Genomic DNA, 26510 nt, shown 5'->3' with positions numbered 1-26510 from the left:
ATACACAGCCTCTCCATCCTCCACCAAAGAAGTTCTCCTCTCTGCCAGTCTTAGTTGTTTTCCATCTCTTGCAATGGTCTGTTTCTCGTGCCTCCTCAGCCAATTTCCAATTTGTACATATTTATTCTGCAGAGTGGTAGCCTCCTAAATTAAAATGTAGTCAGCATGTTCTGGATACACCACACTAAATTAGGCATTGTTGCAGAGGGATCCTTATTTTCAATAGTAACTATAGATAATTCAGCCTTAGAAGCAGCTTTTTATTTGACACCTGGTTATTCTTTTCCTGGAAAAATCAAACTTCTCTGTACTCCCAAGTGTGTGAACTATGCTGATACTTCATAAATGCATTTTAATACCTTAAACTACTATGAAATAATTAATTATTGTCATGGGGAACATCTCTCTAGCAAAGATACCTTAAGCTGCAGATCCTGGAGTATTTTTCTTATCCCTTATCTTTTTCTTATCCTTTCAGTATCCTTGGAGTATTTTTCTTTGAAATTTGTGTCAGCTCTTGCCATTGCAATCCTGTTTAAGGGCTGACAGTGGTTTCTGTTTAAAATCAGCATTCTTAAATAGTTCAGTATGCAAACATGATTGTGGCAGAAAATTGTCATACCTCCAGATTACTTAGGCAGACAACCTTCTTCTTTTCTTGACTCTGGGGCTTTTAAAAATAATATACACATATCTGATCCTTTGGTGTTTCTTTCTACCTAAGAACATGATAGAGACTGCTGTTCGGGGATTATGCTTTCTGTAATCTATGAAATAAAGCTTGTAGATTGTGCAGCTGCAATTTTAAACAATTTGCATTTTTAGAAGGTTGGCAGGGAAGTTTAGATGGGCCAATGGCATGGAACTAAGGCTGTTTCTTCAAAATTTAATTTTTTTTTTGCTAATGGGGGCTGCAACCTAAGCTTGTATTCACTAATCCACTTAGACTTTTACTTTGTTCAGCAAGATGTACACATGGGCTTAATTTCTAGCAAAATCTGTGACATCAACTGAAGTTCATTTTTTATGCTTTGCTCAATAAAGATGCTAGATCTAGAATAAGGACCTGTTTTCCAGGATGAGACTGCACTAAGTGAGCTGGAGCGGTAAAGAGGAGAACCTGCCCTATTCTTGGTGTAGTACCTGCTACAATCAGCCAGGAGGAACTGAAGCTCCCAATTGCCTGCTCCTCCACTAAAAATTTGAAGACACATTTCTGGGAAGAGCAGTTCATGACAAAATTACCTGTGACTGTAAGGGAGGGGATCTGAGAGCCCAGAGTGCACACCCAGAGTCCCGTATATCGGGTCACAGTCCAAATTCACCAGAAACCAATTCCTGTTATTTGAGCAGATCAGCAAAGCCTCCCGTGCTACCCTGGCCAAGCTGAAAACAGATAAGCTTGTTTACAAGAGCTAGTCACATGTGTTCATGAATCTGTGTATGGCATGTGTGTACGCCTTCCACACGTGTCACTTTGGCATAAGTCCATGGCAACCAATCCCACTGATGTAAGTGGGACCAGACATTCGGCCTCCTGCTTGTTTCCCTCTAATTTGTCACAAGAACACATTGAATATAGGATGTTTTAAAAGTTTAAAGCTATTTAAAGCTCTTTGTCTCTGTTCTGTGTTGCTAGTCTGGCTGTCATACCTTCATTCTGCTTTTCTTGTTTGCAGCCTTTAGCAGAGTCTATTTCTAGATGCATCATTTTAGTAGAAAATGTGTGTTGTTACTGTGGGAGTGATTTCTGGTTCAGTGGGAGCAAAAGAGAAAGGTTTTTCTCTGAAAATCTATCAGTAGTATAACCTGTATCCTTAAAAAATCGTATGTTGCGGTAAGTTGTTTCCTAGAGGAAAAGCTCTTAGTGGTGTTAAATCAAGACCTAGCCTTGGTGTTTGGTTGGTTTGGTTTTGTTTTTTTTTTTTTTTTTTAATTGAGAACAAAGTTTGGGCTGAAATTATTTGGGTTTATCAAGATCCAATAACAATACCAGAATTCTGCATAGGTGTGTCATTGTAGGTGTGTAAACCAGCATGTTGCTCCACAGAAATGCTGTGTTTCTTGACCAAGTCACTGAGGATTCACTAATCCAATCTGAAACAACAGGAAGATTATGTTCTTTAAAATAACCTCATTCTTTTAATGCAACATGCATTTAAAAACTTTATCTGAAAATTGTTACTGACATGGTCCATTTATGTATTAAATAAAGACAATCTTACATGTCACAGTGATCTGTTTTTTATCAGACCTGGCTTCATTGTTTGGTTTAAGCATTTTGCGCACATCACAGGCACTCTCTTATAAAAATTCTAGGTTTAGTAGCTTAGACAGAAGTTGGTAAGTTTGAGAAAAGCATCCTGTGTAGAATTGAGTGAATTTCTTTAAAGGCAAGGTACTGAATTTCAGTATTCTATATGCCTGGTTTTCTCCTCTAACAATAGGATGACTCACGTGGCCTCCAAATAACTTAATTCTATTTTTCTAGACCCCTATTCCATGTCATGCAGTTAGTCAAAATGCATGCAGGGTACTGAAGAAATTATTTTTGATGAAAAAACTGCACACGATACATAAGGATACAGGCAGAATTTATTTGGAATAGTCATGCTAGCAGTTACTGTATCTGAAAATGGTAAATATGGCTTTGCCAAACCTTGAACTCCCATCCTGCTTTTATTTGCAAATTTTTTAACCAGGAAACTGTTTTCCCTCTGGCAGAGCATCAGGTTACAGGTAAGATAGCTGAAGATTAGTACAATGGGAAATACACAACTCAAATGTTTGTTTCTGAAAGCAGTGTCTCTTACTGGTGTCAGAGTGTCAGGGTTTTTTAATATTTAAGGTGCAGGACTCGAGGGCAGTCTCCCCGACCAACCTCTAAGGGTCCCCTGATATCAGCACTAAGGTGGCAAAATGAGGAACGGGTCCACACCACAACTGTGGAACTAAATACTTTAATAACCATAAAAGAAAATGCAGGACGAGGCCCAAAACACGTGCATACACTGTAAGAGTTAAGGGTAGAAGACAAGGCTGAGGGAAAATCCAGGGTATTTATAGGGGATGATGAGAGGTGGGTCCAGGATGATAATCCAGTGGGTAAAGAGAAAAAGTGGTGCAAGGGAGGAGTAATATAGGGCAGGGGCCAATAAGGTAGAACGGGTGGAACAATGCAGTGAACATAAGCCAATGGGGGTACAAGGATACAAGAACTTTCCAGAATTGGGAGGAGAAAAGGGATGATATAGCTGGGAACAGAGGCAACCAATGGGTAATGAGGGTTATAAAGCTTTACCATAAACAGTTTTTAAAACCTTTGACAACCTCCTTAGGAACTATTATAAACTTAAACAAATGCCCTCTAAATTCTGGGGCCGAGGGACAACTCCTCAAAAACACTGGTCTGGTTTGGGATGTCAGCCAGTTCGATTCCTACATCAGAGGAACTCAGGCCATTCTCTAGTAGCTTCAAGTTCATCTTGAAAACATTGTCCAGTTTTAGGGACAGTTTTAGAGTAACAGAGTAAAGATATAGGTGACCTGTATAATTTCTGAAGTGTCAGTCTCCTGCTTAATAGCTGTAAGTCTATTGAGAAAAATAACATTTGGGGATGTGGTATTTATGGTGATGCTACAGCATCCGCTTCACTCAGCTTTTGTCATGACTATTCTGTGATTCTATGACAAGGTGCCAAATTGGCTGTGTTGCACATAACTCTAGATGCCATCACTTCTGGAAAATCTTCACACCTTCAGAACATTTACCCTCTTGCTTTTCATTATTTTCACTCATTTGAATGTTGCAGTGGCTGATGCAGGCTTGGTCTCTCTTGTCATGACCTGCTAAATGTTCTTCCTGCTGACACCCCAGCGGGGAAGAATTACCCAAGCAATGGCTGCGAGTGCTACCCAAAAACATGGTATGTTTTGCCACGTTAAGTTGAATTACTATGGAAAATGTGAAAAGCCATAGTCAAGATAAATGTACCAAACAGATGGTTCTTCACTTTCCTGTATTTTAGGCTTTACATTGTTAGCAACTAAGGAGTTTGGGGTTTTGGGTTTTTTTTCTGTTTGTTTGGGTGGCCATTTTTTTGTTGTTGTTGTTGTTTGTTGTTATTGTTGCCTGTGCTGCTGCTGCTTCTCTGTCGTAGAACTGGGGATTACCTTCTGCAAAGGAGAAAAAAGAAAAGCTCAATAGGAACCCAGTGTACTCAGAGCTAGACTCAGTAAATAATTTTGTATGATAAACCCCTGGAAGAAATAAAATGTTTTCTATAGATACTTTTGAAGTTAAGCATTCTGCTTAAAAACTGATTTTTGTTGTTTTAAAAATTCTATTGAAAAAATTAACTCAAACTGCATCTAATGAAGTATTTTGTTTACTTTAAATAAGTTGCTTGCCATCTACTGCAAGACCTAAAAATACTGATTGTAAATTGCCTTAAACAAGTTGTGGGATTTGACCAACCACCAGAGAGTCTCCTGCAGAGCCAAAGATGAAACACACAAACAAATCTTCACTCTGGTGAGGAGCAAAGAGACTCTTTCTTGTTTTCTCTCATTTCAGATTGAAGGTACTTCTTTCCAAATGCAGTTGGGGAAACATAACAAGCTCTGCTATTCCTCACTTCACTTTTATAGCTCACATTTCCTTCCCCATGAGTTAAGATGCTTATCTATGTAACTGCTGATATTTTGCACCAGTATCTGCTAAAATACAAGAAATATGAAAGTTGCAAGTAAAATTGAAGCAGTCTTGTGTGATTATTTTCTGGAAATTTTGTATAGAAAAAGGCAAGATTAGCTGGTTAACAGACAGACATAGCATTATCAGTGTACTTTATCTGGTGTTTTTGCAATATCATTTTCCAAATCAGGGTGAAACTGCTGACCCTGAGGGGGGACTGGTGACAAACTTTCTACAAGGTATCTGATCAGATATTTCTTTCACTTCCAGTTGCTAATTGCATTGCAAAAGTATAAACCAACATTTGTTTCTGATCTATTACTAAAATCATACAACTAATTCCTCAACCTTTAACTGGACAAAAAAAAGTGTCAATAGCCTCCATCTAAAAGACAGAAAGTGTGAAGAACATACAGCAATAATAGCTTGGAGAGTGCTTAATGCTGTATTTTGTTTGTTTCCATATAATGATTAATGATTTTACTATTGCCTTCCTACACAAGAGTTCCATGGAATCAGGAGGTATTGTCTTCAAGTGCAAAAACCTTTCTGTACATCAAAAGAAATTAATGTACAATGAAAAAAATGTACAGATCAGCATTCAAATTATACATGTTTTTTTACCTATACCCACCTTGTCATTTACTCTCGTGAGAGCTGAAGGATTATTTATATTCTTTTAATGAACTTAGCTTTACTGTGAAGACTGGTCCAATGCAGAGTAGGATTTGTTTTAATGTATTTTGAATATAAGCAAAAAATGGACAGATCATTTGAACATTATTCTGATTTATGACAATGGCATTTGATTTATTGAAGAATTTTTCACTGAAATCAATATTCAGTATTTCACTGATTGCATTTCAGTTCAGATTTAAGAAAAAATAGATACATAATACTACTTAAGGAAATCAGGATGTCTTTAAACATGTGCAAGATTTTACTGGCAACAAGAGGAACTTATGAGTCTTTGCAAAGTGAATTATGCGAGTCAGATGTTATAGTTGATCAAGTGTACCTAAAGGCTTTTAGGTACACTTCATAAATCAGGGTGTAAACAATAGTAAGAATATTTACAGTACCAAACCACTGTGTGAGAAATAAACACAAGGAATTGTTTACGTAAGTCATTAAACTGTTCTACATTTTGCTTTGCTTCAGATTTACTGAGATGAGTTTACATGGCAGGGCTTTGGTGGAGAGGAAGGTGATGGAATTGATTCAAAGCCTGTTTAAAGACAGACTTGCTGCTGGCTGAGTGAGAAGTAACACCTCTGAGATAGCGTTGCTAAGAACAGAGAAGAAAACCCTGCCCACCGAAGACAGGAGTCCAAGGAAAGGAGCGAGGCTATGTGAAATAAACTGCCCTACAGGCACCAAGGTCAGTGGAGGAGGGGCCGGAGGTGCTCCAGGCACAGAAGCAGATTCCCCTGCAGCCCACGGTGCAGCCCATGGGGCAGCTGTGTCCCTGCAGTCCATGGAGATCCATGGTGGATCAGAGACTCACCTACAGCCCGTGGAGATCTCACACTGGAGCAGGTGGATGTGCCCAAAAGAGGCTGTGATTCCATGGGAAGTCTGTGCTGGAGCAAGCTCCTAGCGGTATTTCATGACCTCCTGGGGGCCCCACACTAGGGCAGTGAGTTTCTGAAGGATTGCATCCCAAGGAAGGGACTCAGACTGGAGCAGTTTGTGAAGAACTGCAGTCCATGGAAAGGATTCATGTTGGAGAAGTTCATGAAGGGCTCTCTCACATGGGAAGCGACCCCATGCTGGAGCAGTGAAAGAGTGTGGAGAGTCTTGCCCCTGAGGAGGGAGGAGTGGCAGAGACATGCCATAAAGTGACCACAGCCCCCACTTCTCATCCTCCTGCAGCACTGGTAGGGACAAGATAGAGAAAAATGGGGTAAAATTAAAGAGGGAGAAGTTGGAGGGAAGGTATTTTAAGTTGAATCTATTTTGCTTCTGATGGCAACTGCTGAGTGAGCTCTCCCTGCCTTTATCTCATCCCAAGAGATTTTGCTTGTATTTTCTTTCTCCTGCCCAGCTGAGGAAGGTGGCAATAGTGGAGTTTGGGAAGGCACCAGCCAGGGTCAACCCACCACAATGGCTGAGGTCATAATGGAACACACAGGTGGAGACTCTCAAATACCATCTCTATACATTGTATCCAGCTCATTTTACTGGGAGTTCCACCTGGGTGCCTTACAGTCTACATTTAATCTTGTTCAATTTTAGCTGAAAAACAGTAGTTGATGGGATGGGTAATAAAATAATATATTTGTTGTAATGCACCTTCACGGTTTTACATTGCACTGGAAATGGTTTGTTCTGTTTCCCCCCCTCCCTCAGTTTGTAACGTGGTTCTTCCCTCCCCTTAGCCCCTCCCCTTCCCCCCTGGCCAGCCCTGATTGGCTGTGACCCGGGGTTCCTCCGCCCCTCACCGAGTTTCTACTGGGCAGAAGTGGTGGGTGAGAACAAACCCTCTATGGCATGTAACCTGGCCTGTGGATCAGATCATCTCCATGTGGAAGGGGTGCTTGACACAGGGGCAGATGTGACAATCATACCCAAAAGGATGTGGCTGTCACATTGGGACCTGCAACCCATGGCAGGCAAAATCCAGGGTATAGGAGGGATAAAATTGGCAAAAGTCTCAAAAAGCATTGTGCAGATTGAGGGACCAGATGGAAAATTGGCCATTGTCCATCCATTTGTTACAGACTATAAGTGCCCCCTATGGGGGAGAGAGACACCATGTTCCAGTGGGGGGGTCAAATTAGTTATCCCTAAAACTCCCCAGGACTTTTAATGGTGGCCACTGTAGAGCACCCTGCCCAGAAGTTAACATGGCTGGATGACACTCCAGTTTGGGTAAACCAGTGGCTGCTTAGCAAGGAAAAGGCACTCGAGGAGCTCGTAGAGGAGCAATTGGCAAAGGGCCACATAGAAGAAACAACTAGCCCTTGGAATTCCCCAGTCTTTGTGATAAAGAAACCAGGGAAAGACAAGTGGCAGCTCCTCTATGATCTCCAGGAGATAAACAAAGTAATTGAGGACATGGGGTCACTCCAACCTGGGATGCCTTCCCCAACAATGCTTCCCCAAAATGGGCAATTGGCTGTGCTGGACATCAAGGACAGTTTCTTCCAAATTCCCCTCCCCCCAAAGGATGCCCCACGGTTTGCCTTCTCGGTTCCCACCACTGAGAAGCCCCAATGAAGAGGTACCACTGGAAAGTCCTTCCCCAGGGAATGAAGTGCAGTCCCTCGGTCTGCCAGTGGTACGTAGCCTCACTGCTTTCCCCAGTGCGTGCTAAAAAGGGGGAGACCATTATCCTACACTACATGGATGATGTGCTTGTGTGTTCCCCCAATGACACTATACTCCATAACATACACTTGACCTAGTGGTTAAAGTTTTAACCTCTGCTGGATTTCAATTGCAGGACGACAAGGTCCAAGGGATGCCACCTTGGAGATACCTGGACTTGGAAATAACTGCATGGACCATTGTGCCACAGAGATTGGTGATTAATAACAATCTCAAAACCCTAGTGGATCTTCATTCCTTGTGTGAGTCTTTGAACTGGGTCAGGCCCTGGCTGGGCCTCACCAATGAGGACCTAGGCCCCCTCCTCAATTTATTGAAGGGGAGAGAGAGCTGGATTCTCCCAGAGAACAGAGGCAAAAACAGTCATTAAAAAAGCAGAAAGGGCTTTGGCCACGAGGCAAGCTCACTGTTATCAGCCTGAGCTGCCCTTCAAATTTATTGTCCTGGGAAAGCTGCCACACCTGCACAGTTTGATATTCCAGTGGATCAAAGGGCAGAAAGATTCACTCAATCATAGAGTGGATTTTCCTTTCGCATACAAGATCCAAGACCATCACTAAGCCACAGGAGCTGATAGCTCAGCTGATGTGAAAGGCAAGAGTAAGGCTGTGTGAGCTGGCTGGTTGTGACTTTGCATGTATTCATCTGCCGGTCAAGCTTTCAAAGGAGGGAAAGAACTCTCCCAAGAAACGGACCAAAGAAATGTTTGAGCTCCTGCTCCAGAGCAGTGCCAAGCTGCAGCTGTCTCTGGATAGCTACAGTGGACAAGTATCAGTCCACGCCCCACCTCACAAGCTGTTTAATGAGGAATTCCACCTCATTCCTTGTGAGAAAAGGAGCCATAGGCCACTCAAAGCTCTCACAGTGTTCACTGATGCATCTGGAGCATCCCACAAGTCGGTGATGACTTGCAGAAATCCACAAACTCAAAACTGGGAAGCTGAGGTTGAGTTTGTGGAAGAGTCACCCCAGATAGCTGAACTGGCCACAGTTGTGAGAGCCTTTGAGAAGTTCTCAGAGCCAATTAACTTGGTAACCAACTCAGCCTATGTAGCTGGGGTGGTATCCAGAGCAGAGCAGGCAGTTCTCAAGGACATCGAGAACAAGCAGCTCTTCAGGTTGCTCTCCAGACTAATCTGTTTAGTTTTGCATAGAGAACACCCGTTCTATGTGATGCATGTAAGGTCACACACTGATCTACCAGGCGAAATCGCAGAAGGGAATCATAAGGCAGACTCCCTTGCAGCCCCAGCTGAAAAAGCACGCCTCCCTGACATCTTCCAACAGGCAAAGCTGAGCCACCAGCAATTCCATCAAAACGTGCCAGGTCTGACCCATCAGTTCCAGGTAACACGTAGCCAGGCTCGAGCCATTGTGGCCACCTGTCCCAGCTGCCAGCTCCAGGCAATGCCATCACTGGGTATGGGGGTTAACCCCCGAGGTCTTGGCAGCTGTGAGGGGTGGCAGGCAGACATCACACACATTCCCAGTTTTGGTCGCCTCAAATATGTACATGTGAGCATTGACACATATTTGGGTGCAGTTTATGCCTCTGCCCATGCAGGAGAAAGGGCTGTGCATGCCAAACAACACCTAGTGCAAGCCTTTTCAGTGCTGGGAATCCCTAGGGAAATCAAAACAGATAATGACCCAGCGTACACATCCAAGGAGTTCCTAGAGTTTGTCCAGCAGTGGGGAGTGGAACATGGAACTGGCATCCCCCACTCCCCCACAGGCCAAGGTGTGATCAAATGTTCCCACCAGACACTCAAACAGGTCCTGGCTAGACAGCAATTGAACTGTGTGGATGTCTCCACAGCAAAAGCTCTGTAAAGCCATGTTTACTACCAATTTTCTAAACTGTTCTTTTGAAAATATGAGTCCACCTGTGGTTCGTCACTTTAACAGTGGCAGTCAATTCAAACTGTCCCAGCATCCACCAGTCTTGATTAGGGACCCAGAAACTTGGGAAACCAAAGGTCCCTATGATCTTGTTACCTGGGGTCATGGCTATGTATGTGTATCCACCCCCTCGGGCCCTTGGTGGATTCCCCAGAAGTGAAACCTTTTGTCCCCAAACATCCAGCTCCAGCAGAAGGAGACAAGAAGCAAGTTTCAGTCACTTCAAAAAGAAGACGCTGCTGGGAAGAAGAGTAAACATCTTGAAATTTGGTTTACCTCCAGCAAGCACACTAACTTTAAATATGCTTTAAAATATGTTTGCTTTTTCCTTTTAGAGAAAACCTACCTCCCACTCATCCCAGTGATGAACCTCATCCAATATTGCCATATTCTGAATCAAAATTAACCCGATGCCTTTGTTTTAACTGATTAAACAAAAAAGGGGTAGATGTTGTAATGCACCTTCACGGTTTTATATTTCACTGGAAATGGTTTGTTCTGTTTCCCCCCCCTCGGTTTGTAACGTGGTTCTTCCCTCCCCTTAGCCCCGCCCCTTCCCCCCTGACCAGCCCTGATTGGCTGTGACCCAGGGTTCCTCCGCCCCTCACCGAGGTTTGGAAATGTCCCGCGTTTCCCACGATAGCTCTCTCTATCCCTGGAACCCTTCAGGATAATAAACTTGGAAAATCCCGGGAGGGAGAGCCTCCTCTAATTTTTTGTCCATACTGGATAAAATCCTGCATCTCTCTGACCCTGAGCTAGCCGAGGCAGGTCAGAGAGACCAGGGGAGCTCTGGCATTTGTTCAGTCTGAAAATGTGATCGTCATTGTCAATTCCCATCCTGGTAATCAACGGGTGGTATGGATTTTAAAAATTTAGCCAAGCTAGTATTTAAACAAGGTGAACTGCAGGTGATTTTCTTAAAGTGCAAATAAAACTCATATCTTGTGCTTGGTAATGTATAGTTTTATTGGTGTGACATGTTTGAATATATATGTATATTGTGTAGAGAAGAAATTGCAGTGCTGTGGCTTGAAAATACTAACTTCTGTTTTGCCTTGGAAGTATTCAGATAGTTTTGTTTTACAAGATGCAGCATATCCAGTGTGAAAGTATAGTGCCATAGGATCTTGAGTCATGAGTGAATTTATTAGGTATTTCCAATGATTCCAGGTTTATGAAAATATTAGACAGTATCTATGTTATATATACATATGCCTGCACTTCTATCAGGGGGTTTAATGATGCTGAGCTGCTGAATAATTGGTAGGGCCTTGCATTTCAGTAGCATCTTAGTGTAAACTATCTCTGTGCATACCTTTCCATTATAGTAACTACTTCTGAATTGTACTTTTTAAATAAATAGAGTAAAAATCTTCATGTGGAAGCTTATCAGAGAGAAGAAGAGCTGCTTAAAGTCTTCCTTTTACTTAACAGTAAACTCTTCTTGTCCCTGAAAGTTAAAGTAGTTGCAGTGAACTTTCAAGAATCAAAATGGAAAAATCCAGTAATTGTATGGGAAACTTGAACACAGTGAGGAAAGTTTTATCCTGGAGCTCCAGGGCTTTTGCACAAGAACTGCTGAAGAACGAAGCAGTTAGGTAAGAGATTTATGTCTCAGTGGAGGCAACCTCATGTAGGCTTGAAATAGACACCACATTTAGGTGAGACAAAGTGGATTCGAATTTGTGTTTTCCTACTACTCTCTTCTGCATTTGTCCACAGATAAGCTTATAGACATTACTTCCTGGGACTCAGATGCTCTTCTGCTGGTCAACCTGTTTCAGAGAAATATTGTTACTGGTAGTAGGGCCATATGAATTCAAAGACTCAAGGGTCCTGTAAAAGAACAAAACCCCCAAAACATAGACATTCCAACTAGAGGGGTGTAAATAGAGTAATTATTCTCTCAAGTACTCAGGTGCAGGCATTTTCACTCCGTTGAAATTTCTGCATAAACATTTCCCCATGACTGCTGTCTCATTTTGAGATCCCTCAACAAAAGCTTTAGGCCTTTAAGCTTTAGCTTAAAATGATTGCCCTCATGGAGACCAAAGGTATAGTCTAGTACTGGACCTAAACACAACATTGGATGTTGTTGTAATATCTGGATATTTTTTTTCCAAATTTAGATTTTTTTCTAGAACCCCTTTAGCTAACCCAGCAAGTCTGCTACCAGTATCAGCCAAGGCAGTCAAACAGATTAGATTTCAATTGAACAAGGCCATATCTGGATGCTTAAGCAGAAGGATGTACAAAACAATATCAACAAACTACAGCCATTTCCTGTCTCATAAAAACGGCAGTTTTCCTGAATTTGCAGAACTGGAAGCAATCCAACCAGAAATCACTGAATTAAATGAGGATAGCTATTTTTTCTCCTCTGTACCATGCCCTGGGTACAAACTGTGTTTCCCACTGTTGTCACTGGCACTCAAGTCACATACACCCAGTCACAACTACATTACAGTTAACAGCCCTCTCAATTTACAGCCACTCAAATATGAAGCAAATGAGTGAAACAAAGAAGGTCTGTTCCAGAATGGATTGCAGCAGTCAGAACTGATGGCCTTAATTGTTTTTCACAACACAGCAGAGTTTTATTTATTTTGTTTGGGATAAGGGGAGGTCACAGAATCAGACAACTGGAAAGGCAAGACTAGTAGCTGGTCTAGCTAGTAACTTAGCAGCCTTATGGAACAGCACTAAGGGATAGACCTTGAATTCTCTTTGATTTTAACTGTGGCTATTAAGTTCTTGGTAATGGATCAGCTGAACTCACTTTACTGCTAGATAAGGTGTTGAGGTGCTGGCAGTTGAGAGTTTGGTTTACAACTGTAGTAAGAAATCTTGTATTGCTGAATCTGCATGCTTTTATATAGGAAAACCAAGCAGACAGCTTAGACTGCTTCTCTCTGCTGGGCAACAGCACAGAGGGACCAGCTGAATTTTTAACTGGGTTTGCTCGCAAATCAGCAAAAGGACATGCACAACCACTGACTAACTTTAAAATAGAGTGGCAGCTGTTCCCCTTCAAATGAATCCTTAATGTTTTCTTTGGCACCGGGCAAAACATCCATTTTAGGAAATAGAAAAAAGGTGTTTCAATTTTTTTTTTTAAATTTCTTCTATTCACTGCAAATTCACACAGGCTACTAATGCTTAAACCTCCTGTTGGGGGTTGGTTCTTTCTCTTTTCCCTCTGTGGAATTTTCCCCATTGTCATGCTAAGATACCTGTTGACTGGGCCCTGGTGACAAGGGGGAGGGGAGAGAGGAGAGAAACCCCACGAGATTCAAACATCCAGAAGAGGAAGCGAAAGGCTGGGCCTCGCCCCATTTCCCCCCGCGGAGTTCGGACGAGAAGGACGATTGCAGCCTCAGCCCCATTCCTGCCATCCCAGCGTCGGGAGCCATCCTCACTGCTGTCGGACCCTGCCCTGCTGCCTTCTCTCTGTAACCTGCCACCATCCAGCACTCTGCTGAGCACCGGGACCCACACCATGAGCGGAGGGCTCTCTCTCCATCTCTCTCTCCCCATGGGACAGCTCTGCCATCACCCCCAGCCCTCCTGCAGCTCTGCAGGACCTGCCTGCCCCCAGCACCGGGAACTGCAGCTCAGGGAAAAGGTGCCTGCAGCCAGAAAGGACTGGGACTGAGTTACTGTTGTGTTTGTGGCTAATTTCATAGCTGGTGTTGTTCTTGTTTGTCTTGTTAGATATACTAGTAAAGAACTGTTATTCCTATCCCCATATCTTTGCCTGAGAGCTCCCTTAATTTCAGAATCATAATAATCTGTAGGAAGGAAGGATAATTTCCTTAGCAAACACTTATCTTTCAAACCAGGACACCTCCCTATAACCTTCCTCTGGAATGACTGGTTTACCAATGAGTTGAGGTTGAACTCCAGCCTACCCTCGGAAAGTGAATTCTCTGCATATAAATGACCATTTGTCAGAAACTGCTAACTTTGCCTTCCTCTTACAGTCTTCATTACCTGTATGCAGATTTATTTTTCCAAATACTAAAACATGGATGAAATGTTATTTTCTTTCCTGAGAGTGAAAAAAAACAATATTAACATTGTCAGCTTTTATGTTAAGAGTGCTTGCCTGTGACTAGGACTCTTTATATTTGTTTTCCTAATATGTTTTTTTCAACTTTCTGTTGAAAGTCTTGAAAGTCTGGCATCACCTTAAACATGGTATAGAGTTTGTATTTTAACTTGTACATATTACTCTTACTTGTGTGTTGCCTTTTTTGGGGGCGCAGGGGGTGGTGTGAGGAGGGAGTTTAAGCTATATATTTAAACTATATAATAACATTTGCGGGGGAAGACAAAGTTCTGCCTTAGAAAAAACAAGTCATTATATACTGGAGAAATTTCTCGAGCTGCTAATAATGGCAGAGGACCTCCAGCTGCATTTTGTTTGAGTAGGGATTACAGAGCTAGCAACAGCTAAGTGAGCTTAACTCAGGAAGAGCTATGTGTAACTTCTGTGCATCCTATCAGGCAATTTCTGGTTTGTGAAGCTTGTCCTCAAGAGGGTAGTTTATTTCGGTTTAATGACATATAAACTTGTGGACAAGCTTCGTATTATTTTTTTTTTAATCAATGCTGTTTGATCCTGCAAAATGAAAGGAAATGCTTCAAGTACCCTCTTACATTCTAGAAATCAAATGATTTATTGAATCACTTAAAGAGGGACAGGAAAAATAACTGTTCTTTGTGTCTTCCTGCAGTGACTATAAAATGACCCTATTGATACCTGCAGCCCACACGATGTGGTTCAGAGATGGATGAATCACACTATTTTCTAACCGTTTATCTTCAGTAAATCACTTATTTTATCCCCATTTACATGTCTGCTTTTCCCAGTTACTGGCAAAAAAAAATTGTCTTGACTTCAAAACATGTGACTAGAGTTTGAGATAAAGAGCACCTTGTTTCTCTCCTTCACCTCTAATGTCACTCTACAAAGGGTCAGTCTGTTCCTCCTCTTTGTTTGCTTGCATAAAGACACCTCCTCCCCAGCATCACTATTCTACTGGCCTCTCCCAGCACTGCATTCATTCTCACCTGATTTAAACTCTTCACCTACACAGCTGATGACAGAATCCATCTTTACCCAGCAGCTCTATAAATCTTTAAGTAGAATTAGATTTACACATAAAACAGCATGAAAGATGATGATAATAAATTAAGAGGCTGTGATGAACTTGTTCAATACAAGTCATAAGGCTTCATATCCATAAATAAAAACAAAGAGATTGGCAGAAGTTTTTAGCATTCCCGAGAGGTATCCATGGAAGCTCACGCAGTCATCCAGAGGTACTAGAACTTGTGTGAGAGATGAAAGATGTTGCAGAAAATAAAAACATAATGCGAGGCTTTGTATTCAGCAGGAAAATCAATGACAGGAGGGAATTGAAAGCTTTGGGGATTTTCCTTGATCTCAACTGCTTTGACTTGTATGTGACAGGGTTTGAGCAACTTCTGTTCCAGAAGACATAATCTGCATTACAATTATAGCAGACAAGCATCTGGTCTAGCACAGGTGGAAATGTGGAATCCATACTGGATCATCTTTGTAAAGAAGGAAACTCTAATACATGAAAACCATTTTGAGATAAATATTCCTTAATGGGGACTATATATGACAATTTGCTTTTCATAGATAACACTACCTGTACTACAGTAGGCATGTACCTTCAATAAGAAGAGGCTGCAGTTCGGCCAGGAAGAAATACTGACATGTTTCAGGGGATTAACATGGTGTTCTTTCAAATGATGCCCACAAACTGAAAACTGCTTATTCATAACTTGGGACATAATTTTTTCTTGAGTTCCTACACAAGGCCTAACTGCTAGAATTGTATGAGAATTTCAGAAGTCAAGTTTTAAAAGTTTCTATCCTACATTTACCTTTTAATTTCACCCTCTGAAGTAAGTTCTGCTTATACCTGATGCAGTGATGTCTGTACAAAGGACGAGAGCATTCACAAAACAGGACTACAGCAACCAGGAGGACAGAAAGATTACTGATCCCACACCTCCACCAAGATATCAGGTAACATTCCTGCTTTGGGGTTTAAGTATATAGGTGACACGCAAGAGGCAGAAGATTGGGCATCTCTTGCATATATGTTTTGTTTATATAAACTGCTTACTCCTTGATCTGCCTTTTTTCTTTGAGTTTGTAACTTGGGTTTGTTGGCAGGAAAATTATGATCTTTGTATCTCCATAATAAAATTTTGTACACAGTGTGTCACAAATTGATAAATGAAGATTTGTTAGTGCTTTAGTTTCATGTCCAATAAAATTGGTGTAAAATCTTCACATGGTTAACATAGATAGACCTGAGCTGGAGCACTGCACATTTGAAATGCTGTCTTTGGTTTCCATGAGAATGAGTGGCATATTTATTTGCTTGTTAGATACAGTGTGCAACATAAAGACTTCCTTTAATTCCACATGGACACATTTGGATATCATTATCTTAACTGAAGCATGTGGACCTTCTGAAGAACAAGGTCCAGTCAATTTCCAAGAACAAGGTAGTCAGCATGGTGCTATGCAGCTCAATTTTGAGCCAGAGTTTCAAGGAAAGTAAAATGCCTTTTCTAGAGATACCCCAGTTAAAAAAAAAAAAAACAACTGAAAAATAAAATCCACTGGTGCTATGTCATTTAGCAAGGAGTAGCTGAAGGCTCAGGATAACTACATCTAGGTCATTAGAGATATGAACCTGATTGCAGGTAGCTGGATAAACATAATGCTACTAAAATACTTTCTTCAAAAACCCCAACAGAATTATATGTGCCCTTTAGCTTACAGAATATGACAGATATTTGACTAAAAATATAATGTGGAAAACCTCTGTCTTCTAAGTGTTGTGATTTTGTGTGTGATTGTCTTCATCAGTGACCATTTCTTCTCCCAGGAGGTGCTGTTAACAAATAAAATGAGAAAGTGTCACCTATCAACCAAAGACTTATAAAGAAAAGCTCTTCATGCACCAGCAGAGACAGAGTGAGCTGGGGGGCTGAAAGATGGCATAAACAGCAGTGAAAAGACTGCTTGCCTGCTGCTCTGGTGCTGATCTCAGCCCTGTAACTGTGGGTGCTCTGGGCATGACGTTCATCTCAAAGGAAATTGGGAGTTGCCATCCAACTTTATTGGATTGAACTTGGTTTTCAGTCAGGACTTTGGGTTACTTTTTTCCTGAATTTCAAATATGAATTTGAAAATGATAAAAATACCAAATTACAGTGGGGATCTACATTTTAATTTTATAATGGCAAAAAGTAAATTTGAATCAAAAAGGTTTTATCTCTCTTTAATCTATCTATCTATCTATCTATCTATCTATCTATCTATCTATCTATCTATCTATCTATCTATCTCATTTATATCTTATCCTTTCCCACTATTAACAAAGACTAGTTTAGGAGACACTTCATCTATTACCTCTATTACCTGGTTACTCAGAGAGAAGCATTTCTTTAAGATCTTTGAGAAATTATGAGGTTCAGAATTAAGATTAATTGTCTCATCTGGTTACAGTAAAGAACTTAAGGAACAGCAAGAGACAGACTTATTTATGAGAGGAAACAAATAATTTTGGAAAACATCACTACATCTGAATTAGCACAATGCTGAACAGGATACTGTGCTTTATTTGAGTAAGAAATACGATGTTTTAAAAGCCGGCCAGTGAATTGTGGTTGAAAATGAGAAGACAATACTTCGTCCCTTCTGCTGCACAGGTTTGTACATGGTTCATTTTACCTCCTGCCTGTACTGGAATGGCAATGTGAGTGGGTGTAACAGCACAGAGAGGATGTGAGTGGGATTGATTTGGCACACTATGCATGCGAGGCACACACAACTGCTGCTGTTTTATTTATCCACTACACCAACAGGAACGACCCTTCTATAGATATTTCTAGCTAAGGATTTTGCAGTCGGGGATGTAGCATGCTTTAGTATAATTCGCATGTATTTCATAACCTGAAGATTTCATAACCTGTTAAAGAGTGGCATTGCAGCACAGGAATTTTATTTGTCTATGGCTTCTTTTAGTTCTCTGGTGGAAAGGGAAGATGAGTTTTGGGGATTTTTATAGTAATGTTCGAGAAATTGTCAGTCTCTTTCTTTCCCACTGTTGTTTGCCTTGTTGAGCCTCAGCCCCAACACTCTCCTGGCCAAATTCACGGCAGAATTCCTGAACTCCCGCTCGGGAACTGGCAAAACGCTGCGGCATGGCGGGCCGGCACTCACCTCGCCTACGGGCCGTGCATCCTGCCCGGTCCCGCCGCGCGCCGCCCGGGGATCGGGATGCGATTTCCCCTCCCGTGGGCTGTCCCCCCGCGGGCCCGCGTCCCGCTGCCGCTGCCGCACTCACAGCGTTCCCTCCGCCCCGGGCCGGCCCCGGTGGTCTCCGCTGCAGCCGCGGAGTCCCGGCCCCGCCCGGCCCGGCCCGGCCCGGCTCGGCTCGGTGGGGCGGAGGGCGAAAGAGGTGCATCCCCCCGGCCCGGCCCCTCCCCTCCACCCCGCCGGGCTGGGGACCCGCCACCACCGCTCCAGCTCGGGGCGGGGGGAAGAAGAAGGAGGAGGAGGAGAAGAAGAAGAGAGGGAGGGGAGAGCGAGGGAGGGAAGACAATAAGTAAGGAAGGAGAGAAAGAAGGAGGGAAGGGAGGTGGTGCTGTCGCGTTGTTGCTCTGCGTTCCGCAGAGGAGAGGAGAGGCGAGGCAGCGCGGAGGAGAGGACAGCCCCCGGCAGGCGTCCCGGCATGCTGACAGTCACCATGCCCTCCTCATCCTCCTCATCTTCCTCCTCCGGCTCGTCTACCGCCAGCCGCCCCGGCTCCGCCGCGCCCGACTACTGGATCGATGGCTCTAACAAGGACACCCTGGCTCACTACTTCGAGCTGGAGTCCGAGCTGGGACGGTGAGGCGGCGCCGGGCCGGGTCGGGGGGCGGGGGCGGCCGGGGCTGGGTGTCCCTGCCCGCCTCGCTATGGCGAGAGAGGCAAAACTTTGGCGTGCGTGAGCGGCTTTCATGAGGGGCAGGCTTCCGAAGGAAAAATCTCAGCTCCCCGGGAGCCAAGCCGAGAACTCCCCGGGTGAAGGGAATGATTTTTAGGAGGATTTTTAGGATCTGTCCGCTGGGCGGACGCTGGCCCTAGCGCACGGCCTTTAGCCGGGTTGCCTGTGTGCTGCCACTCCCCGTGCGCTGTCGGCTGGAGGGTGGGCATCGCTTCGGGAGCACCGAAACGCCACCTCATTCACGGCATCCCTTCAGACCAGACCTTACGCCGTTCTCTCCATTACCGGAACCCTGCGCTGGCAAGCTCCCACCCGAGACAGGATTCCCTGAATAGGCCTCTGTAGGCAGGGTCCTTCCCATCGGGGTGCAGTGTAGGCGAGTGAGCTGCTACATCTTAATTCATTAATTTTGCGCTACTGCCCTGGTGATGGCCCTGCCCAGCAACTTAAAGGTCCCAAGTCTTCAGGTTCCTAAAAAGCGAAGTCTGCTGTATCTGACGTGCATTTTTTACCCTCCTAATGCATTTGTTAGTTCATGTTGAATTCACAGGTGGAAAATAATGTGCAAAAAAAGTGGAAAATTACAGGTTTTTTTAACGGTTCACAGTACACGACTTAAATGTGTAAGTCAGTAGGTAGCAAATAGCAATTGTTAGTTTTGCCAATGCTAAAGTATTAAAACAGCTGAATAAATGTGGGAAATTTGCAGATAATAACATGGTTGCCTTGGTAGAATACTTTTTTCAGAAAGGACATGCAGTGAAAGTTATTTCTAAGAAGCATACCTGTGCTTCCTGTACCATAACTGATGGGGACAGGAAAGGTGATAGAAATACAATATAGTATAATTCTTGGCTTTGTAGGTCTTATGCATCTGCTGCTACTTTCTTCCCCCCACTATTGCTACCATTCCTAGACAGATTTAAATAGGTATAATTTTTTGTATGCTTATCACATTCATACTTGACTTCACTGTACCCCTGTGCGAAAGCATAAAAACATAAAGCAGGAATATTGCTGTGCTGGTTTTGTATCTAGAGTTGACTAAAAAGAAAACAAAAGTGAATGCTGGTGAATTACAACAGTTCATACCAGCCCTGTCATCTGGATTGGTACTCTTCTCTGGGTCTGTCTGGAATCCTCCTACCATTTCTGATAGTGGGCTTTGCTTAAGTTTAATCTGTATTGGTGATACATCTTGGGTTTATTGCATAAGGAAGGGTTTTAAATATGTGAAATCTCAATTTTTTGGTAGGAAGACTTAATGCCTGTAAAAGTGCTAGAGTAAAGATGAGATGCAATATATTTTTCTACTTTGCAAGGTGAGAGAGTAAATGCTCAAACACTAACAAAAGATTTGAATGTGGAAAGTAATCACACTCAAGTAGTGTAGAGATGTGAGCCATTAGGTCTGCATTACTCATGGCTAGAGCTAGGAAGTACGATTCAAAACAAGCAAAAACAATACAGGAGAAAACCATCTTAATCAAAGATTAAGAGGTAGAGAAGGGACAGAAAAACTTGGAGGGGTACATGCTTTGAGAGAAAATTTCTCTAATGGATATGGCAATGACATCATGGTCCTTAGGTCCCAAGACCAGCTTTGAGATATTTTCAGAGTCAGCATCCAGAGTGCTGATGGTTGTCTCAGAATCCCTCTAATAGGTGTGTCATGGTGAATTAATAAGGAAGATCCAACAATCCCCCTTGGTTCCCAAGGGCAATATAAAAGTGTATTGCTTTCTCTTGGTAACCCTGTCTCCAAAGTTTTAGTTTTGGATATGGTTTTGAGTATGTCTAGAAAAAAACTGTATTCATTGCTTAGTTAGGTTAGTGGTGGGGAAAATGTGTCAGGTGAGGCTGAATTATGTGGCTGTGTGATCCCTTTAGATGCAGTAAATAAAGTAATATACTGATGTAGCCAATGGAAAACATTATCCTAGATTATCTTTAGAAAATACAGGGATTGAAAGAAGTCTTTTGGCAGACTCCAAAGACCTGCATTTGGAGAGCTGTGGCCAAATACAGGAATTTCCCTTTGGAAGGAGTGCCCCTTGTGCAAAGTATGTCTGACATATCCCTAAGACATCTTACTCTCTAACTCTTGCTTGCATGACTGGCTAAGGAATCATGGAAGAAGAGGGAGACAATCCTTTTAGGAAGAATAATAAATGCCTATAAGGTTAAGTGGGAGTCAACAGCTGTTTAAAACAGTTGAGTTCCACCCTGATCAGTTCACATGTCCGTGGTGCTCAACATGTTCAAAGACGAAGGGGTTGAACAGAAATACTTGCTAGCCTTTGTAAATTGTCAAGGTTTTAAAGACTGTGCTGTCTATGAAGAATTACAGAAAGACCTTACTCTACTGTTGGGGCATTTAAATGGCAGATGAAATTTAGTTTAGATAAATAAAATGGGTGTGGAGGAGAAACCATTAAGAAACCATTTAACTCTTCTAGTAAAACATGTAGTGAGGTTTTGAGAGGTATCTGGAGGCACATATGGCATGAATAGAACATCCCATTAGAGGTGCTTGTTGGCTGGTTTGTCTTTTTTTCATGCAGACTCTTTGGGGTATCAGTCAAAAAATGGAGTAAAAAATCAATGACAGGAGGTAAAGTCACCTAGCACAGTGTACTGGAAGTCCTCACCACTGGATACGATGAATGCTAAAGGGTTACATGGACTTAGTGGGCAACTTGGCAATTTTACATTCAGGAAATCCACTAAAACTGATTAGACATGAAGATACTAATTACTGAGGTGTATGTTGTTGGGAGTTTTGAGGGCATTCTCTGAAAGTGTTGGCAGGAGTTTGCTCTGTTCTTGCATTCTTCTTGAGGCGTCTGTGTTTGGCCACTGTTTGTACTCTGGGCTAGATAGGCCTTTATTCTCATTCTTTTATTCTGTTTTTATGTTCCGCCGAAGCCCTGATTAGTTTGCCTTCCTCGTAGTTGATTTTTTGCAAGGGTTTTTTTGTATATGTGGAGCTCAAAACACTGTAAATTAGAAGTTTTGTGCTTTCTTTTACAAAATGTCTTTATTTTGCAAGTTGCGATTGTTGATGTAGAGTTGGTAATTTTGTTGTGAGTGTATTTCATATAAAAGCTTATTTTCCATGCTCTCTTGGAAAAATATATTGAAAATAGCATACTCTAAACGTGTATTTCCTTAAGGACTAAAACCTTTTGTAAGCCTTTTGTAATTCTTGCTGTATCTTTTGGTACAGAGTTTCTGAATTCAGGGTTGGTCTAACTGTGGTATTTGAGGGGAGAAGAAATTCAGGAATCATTTTTTTGATACTCAGCAATACTACAAAAAATGGAAATTTTCTTTGCTGGAATTTTACTTGACAGGCACCCTCTTCACCTAACTATGTAACTATCTTGAGTTGAAAGTGTCTATTGTTACTATCGTAGGCAGATTGCAAATCTATTAAATGGTCAAAAGCTGATGAGAGTACTTCCAATGAAATTCTTTGGGCTTTCTTTATTCCAAGGTTACCTTTTCCTGCACTGGCAGTCTTTCAGTTGTGTGATCCTTGCTGAAGACTGAAACTGAAAGACTGTCAATACTTGGCAGCTTAGCTTGGACACTTAATGTGAGCTGAATCATAGGGGGTTTATGTCCTGAGTTTTTAGCACAGAAAAAGTTTAAATCTAATGTACAATTTGAACTCAGGATTTCAGTGTGCGGAATGATGTCTTACTCTGTCAATCCTATTTATGAAAGCTGTCATCCTAACATTTACTTCTGTAATGGCAATAGTAGATGAAGTGAGCTAACTTATTTGTTAGCTGATTTAAGATAAATAAGGTAAAACTTCTTTGTCAAGCTGATAAAAGCATTATTTTACAGAAATGGATTGGTTTGGCACTTGATGCTTTGAAGTTCAAACAGTTTTTGCTTTTAAAGTATGCCAATTTTTTCGCCCTCCATCCCTTCATTAAGAAAAGGTTCATTTTTCTGTTCCTCTCAGGAGTAATTTGTTTTGCAGTCTTTTTGCTCTGATTATTTTGAAAATCACTTCCTCAGTGTGCCTTAGGGTACATTTCAAGTAGGTCCTGTCCCTCCTTCAGTAACATTCTTGCTTGCTTGCTTGCTTGTGATTTTTTTTCTCTTAGTGGACCTGAAGATTTTCCCAAGTAATGCTGCATGCAACTGACAGCGCATGGTGCTTGCTGTCTGAATGTGAGAGTATGGAGTCGTTTTAATGGTGGAATCGTGGTGAGAATGGTCTTTGAGCAGAAGCTGCCAGCGTAGATTTGCCTGTGCCACAAACTGTGACTTGCTTGTTAGCCTCACACCTTCAGACAAGCAGGAAACATTTTCCCTCAGACAGTTCCTGCCTTAGGGAAGGTTGTTGGAGAGGTGGGTCTAAGGCTTCATTTGGGAGCCTTGTGGTTGGACCTTGCTTTGAGGTAGGATGATAGGAGATAGAGTGGACAGGGTGTAGTTTGTCACTTGGGTACCAGAAAGCAAAATTTGAAGTGAATGGCCCAGGCTATTCTGAGCTATTCTTTATTCTTATTATTAAATATTTATTTAGTTAGTTATTCTTCTATAACTAAAATTCTTTATTCAGTGCAGGGAGTGATTTTTTCCCCAGTTTTGTCTGGTTCAGTTCAACAACTGGTTGATTCAGAAGTAAAAAGCGGTGTTGAAAAAGCAATTAAAGAAAGTTTACTGTTCCGTAAATAATATCTGAAATCAATAGGACAATAGGTCAGTAGATCAATTCTGTGTAAATTTAACAGCTTTCTCATTCTTAAAAAATGAGCTATTAATAATAAAAAATTATGGTAGAGAATAATTTCTTGATTTTCAAGGTTTTTTTTTTCTGTCAGGCACTATGCACTTATGTCACTGGTTTGGATGATGTTTTTGAATTTGAAAAATTGCATTTCTAGTGGAGTAAATGAATAGCTCTTGAAGTAAGTGCTCTTAAGAATACTGAGAAAGTTTTTTACACAGATTTGTTTTAGGAGTGATAATCATGTAATTTGTGTTAATACAAGAATTTTCATGCTCGAAAAACATTACGTCAGACTTCAAGGGGTAAGATGTAACAAAGTCATTCTTTTAGCATATTAGAGATTGATAATCCTGGTAGGTCCCTTCCAATTCAAGATATTCTATGATTCTAAATCCAAGTGTTTTTGAAGAGGGAAAATCTGATATCGTAATTATTTTCAAGAGCACTTGAAAGAGAGTGATTGCGGGATAAGCCTGTGTGATTCTGGGTGGAGAGCAGATAAATTTACTGAAGTTCTGAGGTATCAGAAACAGACTATGTGTTCATTCCATTGTGTCTTTTTTTGTGTGTCCAAGTGTGCACACTGTCATGTAAAAAATTGTAATGGACACATTTTCATAGGCAGATTTCTTCCAGAAAGAGATATTTAAATGCTTGCTCACATAGTAAATAGCCACATTTAAAAAGACCTCCAAATATGTGTGGTGGTCAGTGAAAAATTACTCAGCAATTTGCAGTAGCCTGTGCCCCATCTGTGGAAGTTGAAGTATTTGCTAGAAATGGCTAACTATCCTTTTCAGTCACCCAGATCAAAGAAGCTTTATTTTCTTGAATATTGTCTGAAAAGTTCAGTAAGGAAATTTAAAAAAAAAATAGTCATTCTCAGCCCTTATTTTGTTTAAAGTGCAACAAATTGAGCCAGCTCTATTGTAGTAAACCTGAACAATTCTTCTGTGATTTCCTGCTATCCACAATGTTGACTGGGCTTCAGGAAAGCAATCTGAGCTGGAAAAACCTGCAGAGGTTTGAGTATTACTGTTCAGGAGTAGGAGTTCAGATTGTATAAAAATAAAGAACATGTACTTCCTTGTGCTTTCATAATTAAGCAGAATTTAAACATAAAAGCTTGAATGTTTATTTGCTCTTTGCTTCTTTACTTAGGCATTCTTGCCGTACTTCCTCTGCTCACAAGAAGCAAGCCTTTATTATCTGAACAATCAGTAATTTCACAAGGAATATTCTTTTTTCCAGTACAGGGACAATAATTCTGAGAAAGGGAAACCATTTATTTCCAAATGTTGGTGCTGCTTTTTGTTCTTGGTTTGTCTAATGTCTTTTCTGATATTCGTAATTTCTGTACCTCTTGCATGAAAAAGAAAAAAAAGGTAAGAACGACACATTTTACAACCAATCACTTTTATATTGGAAATTCTCTTACATTCGGTGTTAGTGATGCTTTATTGGCCGTGCGTTGTCAGTGTCATTACTATCATAGGTTACTCTGTCAAAACACGTGGATAATTGCGGCCCATCAATATTTGCATCTGTTGCCCCATGAATAGATTGATGAGGTGTTATTTTGCTCCTTGCAAAGTAATTCTAAATTAGGAGATGCTGTGACAACATGAATTTGCAAGGGGCCACTCAATGTGCAGCAACTGAAGATTTTGAATTTCAATTTGACCTTCAGGGAACAAGAGGAGAGAGATTATCGGAGTGATCCACCAAATTCCATGGTTGGTACTGTGTGCTAGTTCAGACACAAATAATCGCTTGAACAACATAGTGCTGTCGATAATGTTTGCCTCCTTTCATTTATGTGGCTATCTGTGCTAAAGAGCCATAAAATGTAAAAGAGAAGGAAATGGGAGCCCTCTTGAGGAACAAAAATAATTACAAGACATACTGCCCTTTGACAGTTTACTATCTGTATATTATGGCATTTTGTGGGGGATAACGTACAGGCAAGTCCAAGATCATAATTAACAGCCCTAAAAAACAAAACAGTAAATTTTATCCCCTTCAGCAAATGTATAGCCTGTGTTCCAGTGCATACCTTGCTGTGAGCATCCATATGCCACAGATAAGATGCCAGAACTCCAACTTTATCTCAGAATTGATGTCATCTCCACAGTCCTTTTTCCCAAACCCTCCTCACCAGAAACATGTGATGCATCTCTCCTCTGGCCTGTCTCCAGGCATTGTGAAGAAAAACCAAAACCAGCTTGCTTGGATTTAAGGAATAGCTGTCAATTCTAAAACAGGGTCATGTATGTTCCCCTCCGTATCTTTCCCTGCAATAATTTTTCTTTCATGTGAATATTCATATTTTCTTCTGAGTTGAGATGATTATGAACACACTAATATGTTTACTCATTTTCTGTCTTTTGATCTTTAAAGCATATCCATGTCTACCAAGTTCACTGCCTTTGGGTACTGAAACTACATCTTAATATACAAAATTTAGTGTTGATTTCATTAATGAAGACAACCCTGATTGCACCACAGACTTTAGCAGATCAAAGTACAAATAAAAATTTCCAACAAATGTCTTCTTTTTCCTTTTTGTATCGAGGTAGTGGGGGGGGACAGTCAATCAGATCAGCTGCCGCTGGTATTATCTTCAAGTATTTCTGAAATAATGTTCATACTGATTTTCTCTAGATAGTCCTTGATAACAGAGTCACACTGACTGTGCTGAAGAATGTGGTACGTGATTTTATTTTGTACTTAGCTGTAAAAAAATTAAACACACATTTTGAAATTATTTGGC

The 26510-nt window shown here is 41.5% G+C and overlaps 1 protein-coding gene across 1 annotated transcript in view; it reads left to right on the top strand.

Moving 5' to 3' along the window:
- The first annotated feature begins 18726 nt into the window (after positions 1-18726).
- The window catches only part of CAMK4 (calcium/calmodulin dependent protein kinase IV), a 152446-nt gene continuing 144662 nt past the window's right edge, over positions 18727-26510 (top strand). Inside the window, exon 1 of the mRNA XM_062513013.1 lies at positions 18727-18884. Coding sequence (XP_062368997.1) covers positions 18727-18884 — 158 coding nt within the window. The remainder of the gene's footprint in view (positions 18885-26510) is intronic.

Source organism: Cinclus cinclus, chromosome Z (assembly GCF_963662255.1).
Source record: "Cinclus cinclus chromosome Z, bCinCin1.1, whole genome shotgun sequence".
Lineage (NCBI taxonomy): Eukaryota > Metazoa > Chordata > Aves > Passeriformes > Cinclidae > Cinclus > Cinclus cinclus.
Note: the sequence above shows the minus strand (reverse complement) of the source record. Positions and strands in the feature narration are given on the sequence as shown.